Source organism: Sinohyriopsis cumingii, chromosome 2 (assembly GCF_028554795.1).
Source record: "Sinohyriopsis cumingii isolate HCF-2022 chromosome 2, ASM2855479v2, whole genome shotgun sequence".
NCBI lineage: Eukaryota > Metazoa > Mollusca > Bivalvia > Unionida > Unionidae > Sinohyriopsis > Sinohyriopsis cumingii.
In genome coordinates this window covers 115,554,021-115,574,908 of record NC_142962.1, presented here as the reverse complement: position 1 = coordinate 115,574,908, position 20,888 = coordinate 115,554,021, and the positions used below count along the sequence as shown (strand labels likewise).

At 34.6% G+C, this 20,888-nt stretch overlaps 1 protein-coding gene across 2 annotated transcripts in view; it reads right to left on the bottom strand.

The window, feature by feature from the left end:
• LOC149805649 (uncharacterized) overlaps positions 1-18,653 on the bottom strand; it is a 32,407-nt gene extending 13,754 nt beyond the window's left edge. Inside the window, exons 1-9 of one of the 2 annotated variants that reach the window (XM_089950301.1) lie at positions 18,561-18,653; positions 9,842-9,870; positions 7,733-7,766; positions 6,499-6,579; positions 5,360-5,940; positions 3,928-4,073; positions 3,074-3,180; positions 2,360-2,482; positions 1,705-1,821 (exon numbers count right to left, since the gene is read on the bottom strand). In XM_089950301.1, coding sequence (XP_089806427.1) covers positions 1,705-1,821; positions 2,360-2,482; positions 3,074-3,180; positions 3,928-4,073; positions 5,360-5,940; positions 6,499-6,579; positions 7,733-7,766; positions 9,842-9,862 — 1,210 coding nt within the window. In that variant the 5' untranslated portion in view covers positions 9,863-9,870; positions 18,561-18,653. The other variant, XM_089950300.1, reaches the window with a different exon arrangement.
• Between the last annotated feature and the right edge of the window lie 2,235 nt (positions 18,654-20,888).

Below are 20,888 nucleotides of genomic sequence, written 5' to 3'. Positions count from 1 at the left end.
ATTGTTGTTGTTGTGGGTTTAATGCCAGTTTTCAGCACAAGGTAGGTTAAACATGGCAGCCAGCATAACCAGTGGAGGAAGAACCCAGGAAAACCCATTTATACAGCATTTATGTTTATAAAATCTATTTTCTTAGTTAAACATGGTCATTCATTCCTGGACTGAAACTAATTAAGTCCAGATTGTGGCAGCAATAGCAATAATATGAGGTGAGTTCTTATCTACATGATGTATTATTGTTAAGTGTGTGTGTGTGTGTGCATGTGCGTGTGTGATTTGAATTTTTCACATAGCTTTAACAATTTTTCAGTCTTATCGCTATAATGTCTGCAGTGTGGCAGTTTACAGTGATGCCTAGCAGACATGTAGCATGATGTCCCATCCAGTCGCATTATCCTGACACCATGCCAACCAGTCCTAATACTAACCTCTTAATGCTGAATGCCAAGCCAGGCAGCTGTTTGTACCATTTTTATAAGTCTTTGGTATGACTCCGCCAGGGATCAAACCCACGACCTCCCACATCTGAGGCAGACGTTCTAACCACTAGGCCACTGGAGCAGTCTAAGTGAATGTAAGGTTCCTGCTAATGTTATGTTGTTGATAAAAATGTCAACTATCCAGGGTCCATCTCATCATCCATATAGGCTTTTCTTACAGATTCCTTCAGCCATGTCATGCCCAATATGCAAGATAGTATTTCTTACCAAGTAACACCATGCTGCTTTTGACAAAATAATGAAAAGGCTGTAACTACATGATGTAACCCTTACTGATCATGGAACCACATAATTAATTGTAATAAAAATAGTGATGAGGAGGTTGTTAAGCACTGTTAATTCAGTCTACTGGTTACTTAGTTGTTACTGTATTATTGCTCTGTGGACTACATTTTACAGTCTATTCAAACTTAAACAAGCTTAAGTATTAACAAAAATTAAATGGCTGAATGCAAAAGATAAATTTGCTATAAAGAAACAATCACATCAAAACTACGAGAAAGACTGAAAACTGCAATGATAAGTGAAATTATAATGACATGATAAACAGTACCAATCATTTCAAATAAACAATGATGATAACTGAAATGGTACTAAAAACATCACCCTGAACTGTTTTTTACATGAACTCCCAAAACATTTTAAAGTGCTAATGAAAAGGAAATGTGAAAAAACAAAATATACTGATTAGACCAATCATCGAACATTAATTGTTAAGTTAATGTGAAACAAGAAAATGTACTGATTAGACCAATCATCGAACATTAATTGTCAAGGTATTGTGAAACAAGAAAATATACTGATTAGACCAATCATCAAACATTAATTGTCATGGTAATCATAGAATCACTGGAATAAAATAAAACAGCATGCTATAACGAACCATGAACAGCCGTGTCACAATACATATAGGAAAATGTAACGAGCATGAAAAGCAGATAACAAAAAATTATGAAAGAGATGTGTTAGGATATATAGCATATTACAAGACTATTCCTAGCAAACTTCTAAAATAAATTTTGTTTCTCAACTTTTATTACAAATAAGCAGTTATGACAGTGACTGAAATGATAGGACTGAAATATTCAAACAGAGGAATCAATTAGCTATTCAGAATTGAAAATTTTGTTCTAAAGAATAAATTGCAAAAATCAATGCAAATGGGTTAGCATAAATTTTACCTCAAAAACAAAGAACTACTCACTTTTGGGGAAATTAGTTTCATTGGTGGTTACAATCAGAATTGAATTCCCCTCAAGGCTTCCACTGACAGGTGCACTGGGGTCTCTGACAGTGTGTATCTTGAAATCCATGCCCTGTTCTGAGTAATAATAAAAAAAAAACATAAAATGCATATATGTCTATGCATTTATACTTTGAAGCAAGCAAATGCTAAATATCGTAGAATTTTGCAATATCAATTATATGAAAATCACACTATAAGTAGAAAGAAATGTGACTAAGCCTGATGATATAGGTATTAATTCTACAAAACTGGTGATGAAAGAAAATCAACAACTATTCTACTGTATGGTATATAACACTTTTTGTTTTAAACAATTGAAACAGTAATAAATGTTCTGTGACCGAAAGAAATTCAGCAATTATAACAGAATCAGGATTCAATATTACTTGAAGGCAGCCATAGGTGCACAAGTAAATAACTGAATAGTTTAAACCTGTGTTCACTTCACTGAAAAGTGTGTGTGTGTGTGTGTGTGTGTGTACTTTATTGGCATGATGTTTCTTTAACAAAGTTGGTATTCTAAGATCTTCACTATTTTAAATTGGATCAATTAAGTGTGTGTTCTTCTGCAGTGGATGTCACGCTTTGTAATACAGATTCTTTACATACTTACTTCGGTCTTGTATGGGGTCTGACCATTTCACAATACTCTGTTGGTCATTTTCATATCTAACCTCAACCCGCAAGCGGACCTTTGACTTATCCACGGTCTTGAGCTGAACATCGCGGCCATCATCTATCACAAAAAACAGATGAATAAAGAGATACATTTTCTGAAAGAAAGTAAAGAATTCATTATTATGAAAAAAACATGAAAGCAAACATTTTTTTCTTCTTATTTTTCAATTTTCCTTTCCAATATCTGATCTATAATATCATGATCAAAAGTTTGGCTCATTTATCATTTTCATTAAACATTTCTCGGTTATTGAGGCTACATTTTGCAAAATCCTATTATCATTATTCTTCATTTCATTTTAATTAGTATTAATTGAGGCACTTGACTAACATGATGAAAATTACAATTTGTCCCAAGATTTAAGACATAATACTACAAATTAAACTGACCAAAAATGGCCCAAACAAATTACAATTATAATAATGCTGCAAAAACCACTTGCTTCAGAATACCACTCTTGTGAAATCAATTACACCAATATTATCTCAGAAACTAGAATACCATAAAATAAATCAAAACTTTTTTCTCATATATTTACATGGGGTTATATTTAGTCAAATGAATACCATATAATTCCTGGAGATATGATTGATTTAATTGCCATTTCTGATTGGAAAATCACAGATAACAGTAAATATGAATTTTTACCTTGCCATTCATGGCAGGTCTCGTGTTTCTTAAGGGCATCTCTAAGCTTTGCCAGGCACTCTTTGTATTTCTTATGAGTTGGACAAATAATATTGATCTGTTTTATCCTAAATAAAATATAACATAAAATTAAAAATATGTCTTGTTCAATTACAAACATAATTTTACCGTTATATGTTATACTGTATATATGTTGTGATGTTAGTTTTTTCTATGTAAAAATGGCATCAGACAATTGCAAATTATTAACCAATGAATTTCAAGTTGAAGTGCCTATAATATTTATTATAGGAATGTGGTCTTATGTAAATAGAAATCTACATTGCCCTTATCAGGGTACATGGCAACCATTATATCCATTTTCTTCAAGCACAAACCCATAGATAGGTAGATAAATATAATTACTCAAATGCACTTTTCATGAAATGGCAATGATGTAGAATGTAACAAGGCACTTCTGGTATGATCAATTTGCAAGTCTGCAAAGCATGTTGAGCCAAGAAATGTAAGTCCGATTTAAATATTAGCAAGTACATTCTATTTGGTGCATAAGGTTTTAGGATGTCTTAATTTCTCTCCAAAGGCCTCCAGTTTATATATTGAGCCACACAATCTTCTCTAAAATGATCATTAAAAATGGTAACTATGCATATACAACTCTCATGATATCGAGTGTATAGATGCTTTAGTTATGTGCCAAGTAAAATATGGAATGATTTTAAATGTATTGTGTGTAATGTGTGCAATGTGTGTTGATTTAAGCAGGCATGAGCTATTGATAATCTCTTAGGCTAATGGTAATGCATTTATTTCACACACACACACATGCACAGAGGGGTGGGGATTTCCTGTACCTAATTATCAGATCCTGATTAACTGTGTAATTATCAATAAACAATCCATCCACACAGTGTTCTCCTTCCAGATAAAATGGGTGAGGTCTTCCTTCAATGTCTACACAGAACATGAGTACTTTAATGCTGCCACAATAGTCTGTTACCTGTAAATTGACAAACAAGCATACAGTTGAGTGCAGTACCTGGAAATAATTCAATGACATGCACCTGAATGTAATGAATCGAATATTAGTACCAATGGGGTCAGAGTAAACAAGATAGTGTTGAGAGATCTATATAGAGTGGACAACTATGGGCACATTTCAATTATATAACCTGATGTTTACTGTCAAGGTTGTAAACTTAAATCTTAAGAATTAAACATTTTTTTGCTGGGCAAAGTTTTGTTTAATACCTGTCCTGTTATCTGTCATGAAAGATTTAGTTTTTTTTTAGTGCTTTATGTTGTGTCTAATACTAAAACAGTACCCTCAAGTTCAGCTAAAGGAAGAAACAAATATATTTTTAGAGTCGTGTTAAAGTTTCTTCTATCAATAGTTTATTTGTAATATGCCAAAGGGGTTTCTTTACTGAGCAATTTAAACCCTGGCACGAATCCCACTCGAAGTTACTTGTTTCCCCTTGATTTCCAAGGACTCAATACAACTTCCGTTGTAAAATGGAAATTGCAACACACACAGACTATAAATAATTTTCTTCTAATTGATACATGACCACAAATCTCACAATTTCACAATTAGCCTGCCAACCTCACAACTGCATGATTTCTCCTCATTATATTTCCGTCATGTAACGCCATGAAAATATACAACTCAACCACCTAATGCAGGGAACTATTTTTCCTTCGCTACCTTAGGCTAGTCAAATCATGATTTTAAGCCTCATTTCATCTGTGACTCTACACCATATTTACCATCATAGCAACAATAAATGGCACCTCCCAATGATGAAAGTCCCTTCTCGTTTATTACATTGTGAAATTTAACAGTCCCCAATCAAAAATAAATACTGAAATGAAATCATACAATCAATCCACACATTTAGATTTTAATAGGGACTACTGAGCTCCAGGGACACTTGTGTGGCTCTGACCTGAACTAAAATTAAACCATGCCATCATGAAATCTCAATAACACAGCACTCCATGATGTTTGCTCCTAGTAACAGGCTAATTATTTGGGTTGAAGACTATCTCTCCAGCACCGACTTCCCACAATCAAAGAAGTAATCACAAAAATCTAACAAATCCTTAAAATGGAGAGCTATATACTCCAAATTTATTACAATACCATTTCACTAAGTCTATCAGGTGAAATGAACACTTTCTTCAATTACAAAAATTCATGCAATGGAATTTTTTAAAAATATGACAACTGAACCCTTGCAACAAGATTGGTAAACTGAAAGCAAACATTACAAGTTTACTTACATGAATACAGACAAATTCTTTCCCATCGTGGTTTTCGAAGACTCTCTTGTTCCCACGATTCCCCATTTCTGACATGTAGCGAAATCTATGATAGCCTTCCGTTTTCACTGTTACTTTTGGTTCATTGCATTTCTCATCTGGTTGTTGTTGTTGAAGTCCCTCGCCAAACATGTTTGATTCATCACTAATCACCTCAAGATCATCTTCAATTACTATAGCATTCCCATCTACGAATGTTATGCCACTTTGTCCCTTATCATGATCAACCCATGGAGTAGTGTTAATGTCAGGCTCTCTCTTGGTTTGGCTAAACAATTCAGCGGAGAGGAATGAAGTGTCTGAAGACTCTGTGCCACTTGAAGCGTCAGAAAATCTACACGGCACAGCCATGACTATGTCTGCTGATGAAACAGTTATATTATTTGTGGATGGCAAAATGGCATAATCAGTCTGCATTTTGGAGACAGCACGTTTGTCTTCATTTCCATTTGTATGCTTATCTTTAGTATCCTTGTTAAGGCCATGTAGTAAATCACCTGATCGTGATGTAGGTTCACTTGAAGGTATAAATTGTTGGTATTCTATTGAAAATATCAAAAATATAATTACTTCGTATCTTATGTTTTTAGTCCATCATAAGGCCATTATTTCAAGTGCAGTGAAACCAATCAATAAATAATAATCAATGGAATAAATAATCGATCATAGATAAATATCCCTTATATATAACCTAACAATTACACTAAAGAATATTGTTGTTTGTATTTAGGTGTCCTTTGCATGAAGGTGTCTCTAAAGCAGGTTTCATTTTTTTTGCTCCTGAACTTGCACTATTTTTTAAAAAAATGCTATTTTCATTCAGTGTAAATTAAGATTGAATTTTTTAGGGCAAAATCTTGACTGCTGAAATTCCAAAGCCATGAATATAATAAGTAAAATATTAAGCAGGAAATCTGATTTTTTTAATTCAGGAAAAAAACTAAAGAGTATCAGCAATGATGTGAATAATGTTTCCTATTAAGACTAAATGTGGTCGAAATATCAACATAGAACTGCACTGTGCTTAAATTATAAACATTCAAGGCAAGGAGGTAGATGGAGAAATATTTGAACAACAATGACACTGAAAATTAGTGTACCTTTAAGTATATTTAATCCTTTTTGACTCATAAATGTTTTCACTTGGTTTGGATCAGAAAGGTCAATCAGCTTTCCTAGTTCTGGAAATAAAATATGATACATAATTAATTGCCTGTAGCAAATTATCCACTTGCCCACTCATGAGTCATTATTTTTCTATCTTTTGATCTGTCTATCACAATTATATATGTATAATGAAGTGTAAAGATTATCTTGTACAACTTCAACCTATGTTTAACTTTATAGTATGAATTACAAGTGACATTATTTGGAGTCCATTAATTGCATCTTTTTCTGAGACTCCATTGCCAAAGCATCAGGTGATAACAGTCTTTGCCAAGTTTAGCAAGTCTGTTAAACTTGAATGGTCATATATAAGGAATACAGAGATTTCAGCAAGGACAATTCAAGAAAGTGTTACTATTCTTGTACATTATAATGTTGGAGTATGGTAAGGTTTCCTATTTTGATAATGTTACATTCCTCTAAAGCTATGTGAACTTAGAAACTCATCCACACCACCACATCCTATTCAAACATCTTGGGTCTATTTTTCAAAAGAAGCTTCGATAAAAGATCAGGCTGTGTTCCAAGGCTACGTTCACAGTGCTACTCATTTTTGTTGCTGCATTTGCTTGTGAAGCAAACTGTTGTAAAACGGGTCTTTTCAACGTCATTTGCTTGTTTTTTGCTCATATTTTTTCATTTAAAAATGATACATTTTCATCCCCCACTCTTTACTTCAGTCTTACTATGCATCGACAATTTGCTAGATGTATTGTTTCTCTCATACTATTGTGGTCTTCAATGAACCTACTATTAAAAATTCCGTACATATCAATTCCTAAAATAAGTTCTGATACAATATCAAACTAAATGAAAAACTTATTGTAATTTAAAAAAATTTCATCATGCATTTGTCACCGAGTTTTGGGTAAAACTAGTTATGTATTGATACAAGACGACATGTGATTTATTTTCCTGTTTACAAAATGATGGCATCGGTCTTTAATTGATCAAGAAAAATTATATCAGATGCAAATTTTGTATGAAATCCTTCACCTTACATATCGAAAGTATCAAGAACATCATCTTTTCATGACAGAGGCTTTTTATTATTCTTTTGGATCTCATAGCTTATATCTCAGAATAATGCAATTCTGGAAAGCTTATGCCTTATGTCCAATTCTTGACAAAACTGGAAAAATTAATTGGAGAAAGATATTAACTAACCAAGACTTGGAAGATCACACTCCCTCAAGTACATCTGAAAATAATAATAATAATAATAATAATAATAATAATAACAATAATAATAATAGTAATAATAAAAACAATAACAATAGTAATAATAATAATTAAGACAAAAAAGAAAATGATAATGATGACAGATGATGTGCTATACTTTGTGAAGGAACCCTCAAAATAATAAATGTATCATCCCCAATTAGCAAAACTTAAAAACATTAAACTTGGATTTCAGTTTGTGATCATAATAAAATAAATTAGAAAATATGTGAAAACCAAAATTTTAAAAACTAAAAACAAAAGAATGGTGCTCGTTTGGTTGAGATATAGATACATTAAGCAACCACAATAGTGAGGTCACGATAGTAAAGTGTTTTAAACCCTATGCAATGTTCTTTGATTTTTTTATTTACTTGATTCAATTTAATTCTTTTAAATTCAATTAATTCAATTATTCCAAATTCATCATAATTTGTTAACATTATGGTAAGATTATAAATGCAAATACCTGAAACATGTCCATATGCCATGGATACTCTCACCAGTATGATATAATTAAATAGAAACATTCTAACTCAAACAGGGGACAAAATTCCATACAATTCTGACAGAAAGCATTATAAATTAATCAGTTACTTAACCTAATGCCTTACAGCAAATTTGGTTTGAATCCATGATCTTTAAAAGTTACTGAATTGAAACGGAAGGACAGTTTTAAGTTAAAAGGGGCCATAACTCTGCAAAGTCTTGCCAAAGAAAGGTGAAAATCAAACATGGACAAAATCGTCTTCATATAAAGCCTCGTACTCAATTTGATTTCAATCCATCAAGTCCCTCATAACAAAATAGAAAGTTGATAATCTAAGTCAATCTTGGACTAGAAATATGTTAACTCATTGCCTAAATTTGGTAAAAACTGAAGTTCTCTTAGGTCTGCGCAATATATAAACCTTGAGTTTCATTTTGATTCATTAAGTCCTCCAAAGTTATTTAGCAGAAAAGAGATTTTTCAAGGGCATAAAACATTGGAGACTTCACAGATAGTGATGGGTAAGAATTTACAAATGCTCCAGATATATACCGTATATACTAGCTTATAAGACAAATCCAACTGCAAACTGCACAGACTCAGATCTGCCACCACATAATACACTGGCAGACCAGGATCTGTGCAATTTGGTAGGAGTAATCAGTAGAACAAACAACATAAACCCTGATCTGCAGTCACATTATGGAATAGGAGATCAAGGGTCTTAGTAGTTTGACTTGACTCATAAGTCAGTAATATATGCCATTAAAACAAACAGCATCTAGAGATGCATAGAACTCAAAGAATCATATTCCTGTAAGGTACAACTCAGAATACTCTGTAAACAAAAACTATTCCAGTTCTCTTATATTAATTAACAGACTATCGAGTAGGACTATATATATTTGCTTATAAGTCTAGTCAAACTGTAAACAACAAAGATCCTGACCTGCCATATCATAATATGCTTCCAGATTAGGATCTATGTTGTTTTTTCTACATATTATTCCAAACAACCTTCATATGCAGATCTTCTTGTAACATTATGCGAAGGTAGATCTGGGTCTGTGCAGTTTGCAGATGGACTCGTCTTATAACCAAGTATATGAGGTAATAATAATAATAATTTGGAATGGTGTATACCAGCGAGTGAGCTTTAACACTATCATTCTTTCATTTAGAAATGACAACACAACTCATAGTAAAAATATATTTCCCAACTAAAACAACAATACATGTATTTATCCACTGACTACATAATATTAATACATTTTGGAATAATGAAAATTTATTCTTTGAACCTCTCAATACTCGACAAATTGTTGTATACCTGTAGAGATGCAAGTACTATTCTAATGTCAAAATTGCATTAATTATAACCTCTCTTGGAGGTTATATATATATATATATATATATATATATATATATATATATATATATATATATATATATATATATATATATGTGTGTGTGTGTGTGTGTGTGTGTGTGTGTGTGTATGCATATACACACATATAAGCAGTTTTGCAACTTCTGGGCAAGGTCATTATTTCTAGGACACATACCTCTTTTCGTTTTTCAGCCATTCACAAATCTGAAAATTGAGAATGAATTTTTGGTCAAGGTAGGTGGTCCTGATATATACTTGAGTAAAAACATTATTTTCTTATCAGTCTTGCCATGAATGTGATCTTTCACTTTTCTATTCAAAATCTATATATTTATTTATTATTCTAAGTGCAAGCAAACCATCAAGTTTAGTCAAGAAACTTAGTCTAGAATATAGGTTACTGTGTATGACCTATTTCCCTTAAGTCCAAATGGCCTTCACATTTGACCTTAAAATGAAGAGGTCTCTCCCATCCATGCACTCCACAAATTTTGGTAAAGGTAAGTGATCTAGAATTAAAGTTATGATGCAAAATTTATTCTTTTTCTTTCAGTCACAGTGACCTTTACCTTTAACATTTGTACCCTAAATCTATTCGCTATTTCTTACCTAAAGTGTAAGCCATCCACAAACCTGGGTGAAGGTTTATTGCTGAAAAACTGAAATGTTTTTGAAGAAACCGTTTTTTTTTTAATTGTTCTGCAACATCATCTTTGACCTTTGTTCTTTTGACCCCCAAAACATTTTGTTTTGTGTCTAAACTATTTTTAAAATCAGTTACAAAGTCAAAAATAATCAGTCAGTTTTAACTGACAATTAAAACATCTACTGTAGTTGTAAATTTGAGGTTCCTCAAACGTAGCAACAGTGAGCACTGTGGTTTGAATAAATGACCACTATGGTGTGAAAACAATGATGCACTGTGGTTTGAATACATGACCACTATAGTGTGAAAACATTGGTGTATATGTGGTCTGAATGCATGACCACTATGGTGTGAAAACACTGATGCACTGTGGTCTGAATGCATGACCACTATGGTGTGAAAACACTGATGCACTGTGGTTTGAATACATGACCACTATGGTGTGAAAACACTGATGCACTGTGGTCTGAATACATGACCACTATGGTGTGAAAACACTGATGCACTGTGGTTTGAATACATGACCACTATGGTGTGAAAACACTGATGCACTGTGGTTTGAATACATTTCCACTATAGTGTGAAAACACTGATGCACTGCGGTTTGAATACATGACCACTATGGTGTGAAAACACTGATGCACTGTGGTTTGAATACATGACCACTATGGTGTGAAAACACTGAAGCACTGTGGTTTGAATACATGACCACTATGGTGTGAAAACAATGATGCACTGTGGTTTGAATACATTTCCACTATAGTATGAAAACACTGGTGTATACCGGTATGTGGTTTGAATACATGACCACTATGGTGTTAAAAACACATGCACTCTGGTTTGAATACATGACCACTATGGTGTGAAAACACTGGTGCATACATGTATGTGGTTTGAATACATGACCACTATGGTGTGAAAACACTGGTGCAATATGTGGTTTGAATACATAATAACTATGGTGTGAAAACACTAGTGCATAGGTTCTTTATGAGGCTTGCCTCAAAATAGTTATGAAATGTTTTGTCAATTTTCAGTGGTTTTAGAAAGAAATAAAAATAGTTGGTTCTTATGGCAGGTGAATCAATATTAGTATTTATTAGCAATTACAATATTGTAATTTAGGTAATACAGCAGTTAAAATTAATTACAATGTGTAGGTTCTACTGTGCTTATTTGAAGTCACACCAGGCTAAAATGCATGGTTTAATGACTAAAGAGAGGAAATAAACCTTAAACAAAACAAAAACATTCTACTGTCTACATGCACAAGATAAGTCTTTTTGAAATGAACATTCACAGTGCGTCTCAACTTTACTATGTATGATCTCTCTTCATAGCCCTCAATACCACCCTTAAGTCCTTCTGTGAAGAGTAACATTCCAGCCAATTTTATTCACCTAACAAATGTGGTGTGTGCTTATTTTTTTACCATATATACTCACTTATAAGTTGAGTCAAATTGCAAACAACAAAGGTCCTGATCTGCCATAGCATAATGTACCTGTAGATCAGGGTCTGTGCTGCTTGTTCTACTGATTACTCCCAACAAGCTGCACAGACCCAGATCTGCTGGCACACTACGCACCGGCAGATCTGGGTCTGTACAGTTTGTAGTTGGTCTCTTATAAGTGTGTACATATGGTACTTGTGTTGAATACTTTAACTTACGGTATTTAAGGTATCGTGAAACCTATCTACGAAGGTCACCCATTAGGATGTTGGAAACTAGTATTTAGGGGGAGGACAGCCTTAACACATTAACCCCTGGTGACGAGTTTAAGTGGCATGAGGTAGTAGCCTACTGTCAAGCTCTGTAGCATCAAGGTCAGGTATGATACACTTAAGTGGGTGGTATTATAGAAAGGTAGACAGATGTAGCTCTACAATGATACCAAAATATCTGGAATTTCAAGTTGCACTACAAAATACAGAGGCAAAATCCTAATTTTTTCTAACCAAAATTCAACTGTGGTCAGAGTCTGATTTTGTGCCTGGATTTTAAACTTTTTGGTCAGACTGAGATCTAAGGCAGACTGGTATGAACAGACAGATGAACCTTTGCATAAAGTAGGAGAAGATGGACATTTGGAATAAAGAGTGGTCTTGAAATGAAAATGATGGGTCCATTAAGCAAAAAAAAAATAAAAAGAACTTAAACTTTTACCCTTCTGCTCATGTGCGAGCCAAATAGCCAATTCAAAAACAATGTTTCTAACACGACTAGGCAGTATGTTATTGGAAGATTGGAAGATCACCTGGAAGTTGGTGTTTTAGGATGTATTGAGAAATAGCTTTCAAAATGTGTTTCCTACTCGAATTTCAGATGAAAACGACAAAAACATCCAGGGGTTAATGTGTTAATATACAGGTATTAACTTTGGTAAAATTTAAACTCATTGTACCTAAACATTATAACAAGATGCTGCAATTAAGATCTGATATTCAAGCATCCTAACTAGTAAACTACGTAAGAAGAGATGAAATAACCATTTTTAACAGTTTAATTTAAGTTTTGTCAAACATATTGGAGCAACACATACAAAGCTCTACATATGAAATCTTCAAAAATATATACATTTTATGGCATTTCCCTCATCTATTTGAATTCATTTTCAGCGTAAACCGAAATTGACTGAACATCTAAATATACTAAAGCAGACTAGGACGGTAAATCGCGTTCTTTGTATAGAACCAGTCTTGCTTACATTGAGGAATCTGAATCATATCCAAAATGTAAAAAAAAACAACACTTTTAATGGTATCAAAAAAGAAATATGAGCTGAGTTGCTTGGGAAAAAGTAATTATATGTTATTATATATTATTTATTGACATATCTTCACACTAGTTGCCCTCAAAAAAAAAACTTTAGAAAAGTGAGATGCTTGACCTTGCAAACTGAGGAATATTCTCCAAAAGAGAGGTAGATGAGGAATATTCTCCAAAAGAGAGGTAGATGAGGAATATTCTCCAAAAGAGAGATGAGGAATATTCTCCAAAAGATATTTAAAATTAAATCAATTTTCTGCATACTATTTTGAACAATTTACTTTATTGTGTGACACAGATTGGTGACTTTTCCTGCTGATATTTATCGGATCAGGAAGGATATTTTTATACAATGGTCCATGAATGAACAATGAGCAATATGCATACAATTACCAGAAAGATGAGTGATAATACAAGCATTCGCCATCAAAACAAGACCAGGACTAGTATGATAATTTAGAATAATAAGGACGCTTGTAACTAAATTAAATAACATTTGCTGCAACCAAATATACATTCTTGAACAGTTTTGGTTGGCATAACTATGCCAACTGAAAGTTTACCTTTGGCATCATGTTCATGCAAATTTCAAGAGTACAGTATATCTTGGCAAGAGTATATTTCTTGGCATGAGTATGATATTTCTTGGTAAGTGTATGGTATTGTTTGGCAAGGTACCATTATGTTAATCCTATCTAAACCTTGGTAAATCTAGCAGATATGTCTGTACTTTGGGTCTGTAAATTTCATTGGATGTGGTGGTCACTGCATCCAATCAAAATTAAGTTGTTTAAATCTACCGGTAAACACTGTTTCTACATGATTGAGACAAGGGGAGCACTTAACTTGAATGGACTCATACAAATAAACAATTTTCCACTTCCTGTTGGTGTTTGTACAAATACCTTTCACTCAAATACACCTGTAATGATTCTCTCTGGTACATATTCTACTTTCCAATTTAAATATAAAAAGTACCATTTTAAGACAATTGCCTCCATCATTTTCAGCTGAGATACAATGCACCACCATTACATGCTATTGGTCAGTTGGTATTATATACTAAGATATCTGCTTGATCTGCCAAAATATAGATAGGGTTAACATATCAGAACTTTAGCTAGTGAAAATGGTGGGCCCCATGTCTTAGTATGTTCACAGTGTGTTCTCTCAACTTGTTTTATACTTGTACAAATTGCATTACATCACATACGTACATAGTTCACCACAGTGAGACTATGCCTGGATAATGGCCAGCATTTGAATGGGAGGAATTTGATTTCCTTTTCTGGGCTAAGACAAAAGTCACAAAAATAACAGTCTCAAATGGTTTTCTTTATTTAAGAATGTTTTAAGATTTACTCGTAGCTAAATACGTAAGTTTTAGTGTTCATACCATTTATAGTTATCTTCAAGTAATAAAGTCCATTTCATATAGATATGGTTAAGCACGCTACTACTTTAAACAAATGTGGTCTACCCTCGAAAATACATTACAACAAAAAAGTTATTTGTATTAATTTACTACAAATGACAATACGCTTTTATAATCACCTCATTGGTTAAAAAAGTCACTATTTTAATAAAATAAAGTTTGCGTGTGGTTTGTGGTCAATTTTTGTCGTGCAGTTCTCGCTATTTACATTTTTAAATACGTAATAGACCCTTCAAATTTATCCTATACCTGGCAAAGGAGTAAATAAAAAAAAAAACACTATTGTCAACGACAAAAGGGATGATTTGAGATAAAATCTACTACCCAACTAGAGTTGAATATTTTTGGAACTTCGCTAATTATAAAGTTGATGACTTTATTTAAAGTAAATTATATCGGTTTATCAACCCAAGCCACACTTTGTCAGCCATGACAGAAAACACGTAATTCTCGCGGTAATTCGTTTTCCAAACAAGGCTTGTAATACCATATTTGGATATTGTACGATACGTTATTCGGGTGAACTCCATATTTACTGCGGTATGTATACGTTCCCAAAAATGCTGCAATGTCCTTAAAGTACACGAAAAAAAGAGGCAGTAAATGAAAGCAGCTATTAGATGAACGATCCAAAGGAAAATATCTGATGAAGGTATACGCTTTTTTACACGTATTTCTACAATGAAATTCATCAGTTCTGGTATTAAACACAAGGACTATTATTTATTTATTTTTGTATTAAAGGAACATCTTAAAACATTTTGACAATGTTCAGGAATCGCGTCTAGTGAAAATTACACCTGGCTGCTCCGTAATCCGAGTTTACTCTGACCCATCCCACATAATTTTTAATCTTTGCACAATTATGTTGGGGTGTGGGGTCAGAGTAGACCAGCAAGTGCAAGTTGTTCTCCACCTTTTTTTTTTGTTTGTTTTTTGGACTGCCAGTCCCCCCCAAAAAAAAACAAAAAAAAAAAACAAACAAAGGTTGAGAAAAGCTGGCTGGTCTAGGGTCAGAGTAAACTGAATATCGAAAAGTTGGAATACGTCGCCACCGAATAGGGTACCCAATCTGATTTAAACCATATCTCCACTTTTCTGCGTAGAAGAGTGGAGATTTGATTTTAATCAGACTGGCCGCTTACCGGCTGGCCTAGCTAACTAAAACGATGTTGAGTTGAGTCGTGCATACATTAAATCGATGGAAAAGTGATTTATTTGCTGAGAAGTCCAACTTTTCAATAGGAAATGGACTCGGATCCTACACCCCCAATACAAATGTCCAAATATAATAAATTGGGTGGCAACAATCAAAGGAAACTCCGATTTCCTCTCTTGGTACTTTTCTAAAGTACAAACTTCATCCCTGCATAGTATCGTGTACTAATGACGTCGTAAAGATCGGACACTAACTTGGCTTACGCAACAAATTACTTTGAATCTTCTGAATTTAACAGACACCTGTACCATTCTTTACCGTTGTTTATCGTTATACTATAGGACAGTGTTGGTCTGAATTATAATCAGATCACTTCTTTCCGAATATATGCCCAAACCACGAAATGTGTTCTATTTCTCTACACAGGTGACCCGTTCTGACACAGGAACCTATCACATTTTAACTTTTAGACAGGGTCCTGTGTCAGCACGGGTTATGTGGGTAATCTGAGGTAACTTTGTCACTCTGTATGATTTTATTTCCCCGTTCAGATTATTGGTTTTGTTTAACATCAAGCTCGCGCTGAGCACCTGTGCATAGGAGTGGCTACTCAGTCCACAATACCACTACCGATACTCTCGCGCCAAAAGCACCGTCTTTTGATTCGCTTTATATAATGAACTAGGGAAGTGTGAAATGGAGTCGAAACCGAGGCCTAATCATTCAGTTCATTCCGTTACAACAACAAGATGGTATTCAATCAGTTTTGTGTTCGGCGAAGGAATAACTATAAATAAGTTCATGAATATGCAGCAACTGACTGATAAACACGCTGGCGTTGTGATCATTCAAATAAGTTTCAGACAAAGTTATTTCACATATTAAAATGAAATAAGTGCAGAATATAAGCATGACTGATGATGTTCAATAAATATTTTTAAAACTAAACTAATCGCCTGTAATTATATAGACTATCAACCTTACGTGACATATATAAGATGAACATAAATTTAATAATTCAAATAACCACAGACGTGAAAAAAGATCGGTCATAAATACAATACGGTATACAGTAATATCAGCAATGACTGTGTGATTTTGATTTTTAACGTAGCTTTAACAACTTTTCAGTCATATCGCTACGATGTCTGCAGTGTGACAGTTTATAGTCATGTCTAGCACTGGGGCATCATGCCGCTGATATGTAGCAAGATGTCCCACCCAGTCACATGATCCTGACACCGGTCCGAACACTAACCTCTTAATGCTGAGCGCCAAGCGAGGCAGCTGTTAGTACCGTTTTTGTAAGTCTTTGGTATGACTCGGCCGGGGATCGAACCCACGACCTCCCGCATCCGAGGCGGACGCTCTAACCACTAGGCCACCGAAGCGGTCAGCAATGACTGTCTATTTATTATTAAATAATTTTTATTCACGTTCTCTCTATCCAGTAGCGGATCCCAAAATATGGACGGTGTGTGGCTGGAAGCACTTGAAACCTCCTAAAATTGAAATGTTTTCAAGGCATAATTTTAACCGTCTGACTGTATTGTAAAGTAAACTTACCGTAAGTTCAGTTCAGGTCGGTTTGTGCTTTTTTTTGGGGGGGGGGGGGAGGGGCGTTGGATTCAGTTCGCTATCCCAACACCACCCACATCCGCCCATTGTATCATCGGAATATCCTAGAATCTTTTGAATAAGTTGTCAACTTTTTTTTAAGTGGGGAAGCTAAATTTGATTAATATTCTTCAAACGATAAGTAGATACACTGGGAACATACTTTCGAATAAGAAAAGATCTTATTTTAAAACGTCGCCTCGGCTGTGTTGAAAACAGTCTGATATCACTGCGGTTGTGTTGATATGCATTGATACAATGGAGTCCAAGCTTTTCCAGTATTAAATGTCACAATAAGAATACGTAATCTATTGTTATAAAAATATGCGAAATTAAAAAGGGGATCGTAGTGCAACAATTTATTATAAAAATTAATTATATCGGTCCATTCTCTTCTATTCAGGTATTGACCTTTTATGAGTATTATATTAAAAACGGCCTTGAATCAAAAGAATATCTCGTCCCCCACCCACTTCCCAAAAACGGGAGGCCAATAAGGGATGGGCTGGTTGGTCCTGGTAAAACTAAATTCACCTCATACAAATATAGGTGGAGAAATAGTACATCACTTTTTGGGGGTGGAAAATTGGTGGTGGCAACTCATGCAGTGCTAATTTACGCACCCAGGCCTAGTTCTACCGCAAAAAGCAGCACAAAAAAGTATCATAGCCAAAATATATTGCTGTTGAGAAGACGAACGATTATTTACTAATTGTGAAATGTCCTCTCCAACCCACGCCGCTAAATATAAACAAAATTGGGCTAAATTTTGACCAGATATATAATAATTGTATGTTAAACATATTACCTGATTATGTATTTGCCTGTTAATTCATCCCTCTCGTCCATGGTGTCCTTTTTTAAATACACACATTTACAAGCGAATAATCAACGCCATGACAGTGTTTCGCACAGAGTTGCAAGATTGAGAGACAAAAATCATCTTGACGTCAGAACTGACGGTCAAATTGAGTGAAAAAATAATCCTCGGTGTTAGAACTGGAGAACAAATTAAATATGTCGGAGTTTCTGACACACAACTGAGGGTAAACGGACACACAGTATGAACTGTAATAATTTCTACATGAATTACAAGAGAACTGAGCGTGTGTCTGTGTATTCCAGTCAAATGTAAGTCTTCGCTATCTTTAAACTACATTTTTAGAACAATGAATCTGTATGCCTACCATCTGCACACCATATTAACTATTTTATGAAACAAATGTTCATTCGAGAAGGATTCTAAATAAACAAGAGTCTTACTTACATCCAGTGTACATCCCTGCAGTCTTCTATAAATAACTGGAAATTCCCAGCGTATTTCCAGTCTATTTTTAGATCAGCACGTCTATAAATATCACAGTGGATTTAGTGACCTAATAGACGAATCATTCATACCATAACTCGGTGAGCGTATTCGGCAAAAGATGTCGCTGTGAACATTCTTATTTACGTAGCGAGTTCATCAATGGATCCATGGACATTCGTGTGAATGAAATAAAACGTATTCAGTTTTGGCAGCGGCGTCGCTAGGGTTGGTGTCACTCAGTGCGGTAAACTCATGGTGTCACCCCTCCAGACTGAAATCCGACTAGACTGAGCAGTGTGTGCTCTGTAAAATTTGCAATTTTTCATTTTGGTGTCACCCCTCTGAGATGGTGTCACCCGGTGCGGTCCGCACCCCCCGCACCCCCCTAGCGACGCCACTGGTTTTTGCGACGAGTCAATACCGGGGACTCGAATACTAAGGTACAGGCAACACAATTATCACATTCTGCATAACATATTGCAAGTTACCATGACTATTTTAGCAATTAAAGAGAAGCAGACAAATAGGGACCAAGTCCATACGATAGAACCAATAACAAAGCTAAGATGTAGGACTGTGTCTTTCATCTCGTTCAGACATATTCTCTCACATTGATATTTCCGCTATACGAAGTTCTAGTAAAATGCTTCACTCACACAGACAGACTGTAATCTAACTTTATCTTTGGAATACGCACGTTTTCATTATGCTGATATACCGCAACACATACGGGTAATTTATTTGACCCCTCTCTCTCTCTCTCTGGATAAAGAAAGTATGAACCAGCATATCTAATTATTTTGTATTAACAATTGGCACTAAACGCGTTACAATTAGTACGCTTTTTTCATACAATAATCATCTATATAAAAAATAGCAACGGATTTTGAAAAACGGATTTTACGCATCATCGATATGCTAAATCAACGTAACGCAAGGACCATCAACCTTAAAACTATACCGGTTTACTGTAACGTTTCGTAAATTACCCAGTCTTGTGAGAATAATTCACAAGCATGTTCACATAAAAGAGGTACAATACAGAGGGTATATTTACCCACCCACCCAATATATATATATATATATATATATATATATATATATATATATATATATATATATATATATATATATATATACAAAAACACTGTTCTGCTTAGCAAGGTACAATGATCTTGAAAATGGCTGTCAAGAATTTATATCGGCAATTCATTACTTCTCTTGACTTAAGGAAAGTGATTAATCTGAAATCAGAGCTCAAACCAAAGTTTGGGGACAAATTAAAGATTTGAAAATATCTTCTTTTTTATAAAAAAAAAAGATTATAACCGGTTAGGTATGATTTGAGCTTGGGAAAATTAAATTATTTCTCCTGGATTTTTTGAAGCAAGACAGAGAGACACAAAATAAACCCACGTATATACATCTAGAGACGGAAATAATACAGTTTTAATTTTCCCCGTTAGGGTAGTGGCGTAGGAAGCCCCCCCCCCCCCCATTCCCCGCCTGTGGCAAAACTGAATTATGGGGCTCTTCCAATAGAAGAATGTTGTCTAATGGGAATTTTGTCACCTACTGGGTCTAAGACTCTCCCGTCCGCTCTCATGCAGTAGCGGGCATTGATTGTGTGTTTCCTACGCCCTTTTCCTTGGACTATGAAGGTTGTTGTTGTTGTTGTGGGGTTTAACGCCATTTTTCAGCACACGATAGGCTATACATGGCGGCCAGTATTATTGGTGGAGGAAGAACCCGGGAAGACCCGAAAAGAACCACCGACCCACGATAAGCTACTGGCAAGCTTTCTCACATACCCACATTGGCTGAATCCGAGACTCGGACTATGAAGGAAGATTAGATATTTTTAACAGCTGTCGCGATGAAGCTGTGAGAGACTTCTACACATGGGAAATCTCATGTACGATAATTTTAAATTAGTAGCTGATATTTCGACTCTTTGAGTAGTGAAGGCGGGAGTAGTGAATGGGGCCACTTTACGTACAATGGGAATTAGCATTAAAAAACACCCTGGGCCACTTTACGTACAATGGAAATTTAACATGGCGAAAAATCGTATACCACTTTACGTACAAGGGGAATTAACATGGGGATAAATCGTCGGTCACTTTTACGTACAAGGGGAATTGAACATGGGATTTTTTTTTTTTTTTTTTAAAAATTAAAAAAAGGGTAGGCAATTGAAAAGTCATTCTCTTTTCGAGAAATATGGCTGGCCCTGAAAAGGGCCTTCGGGTTTTTCTTCTTCTTCTTCTAACTTCTTAACTTCTT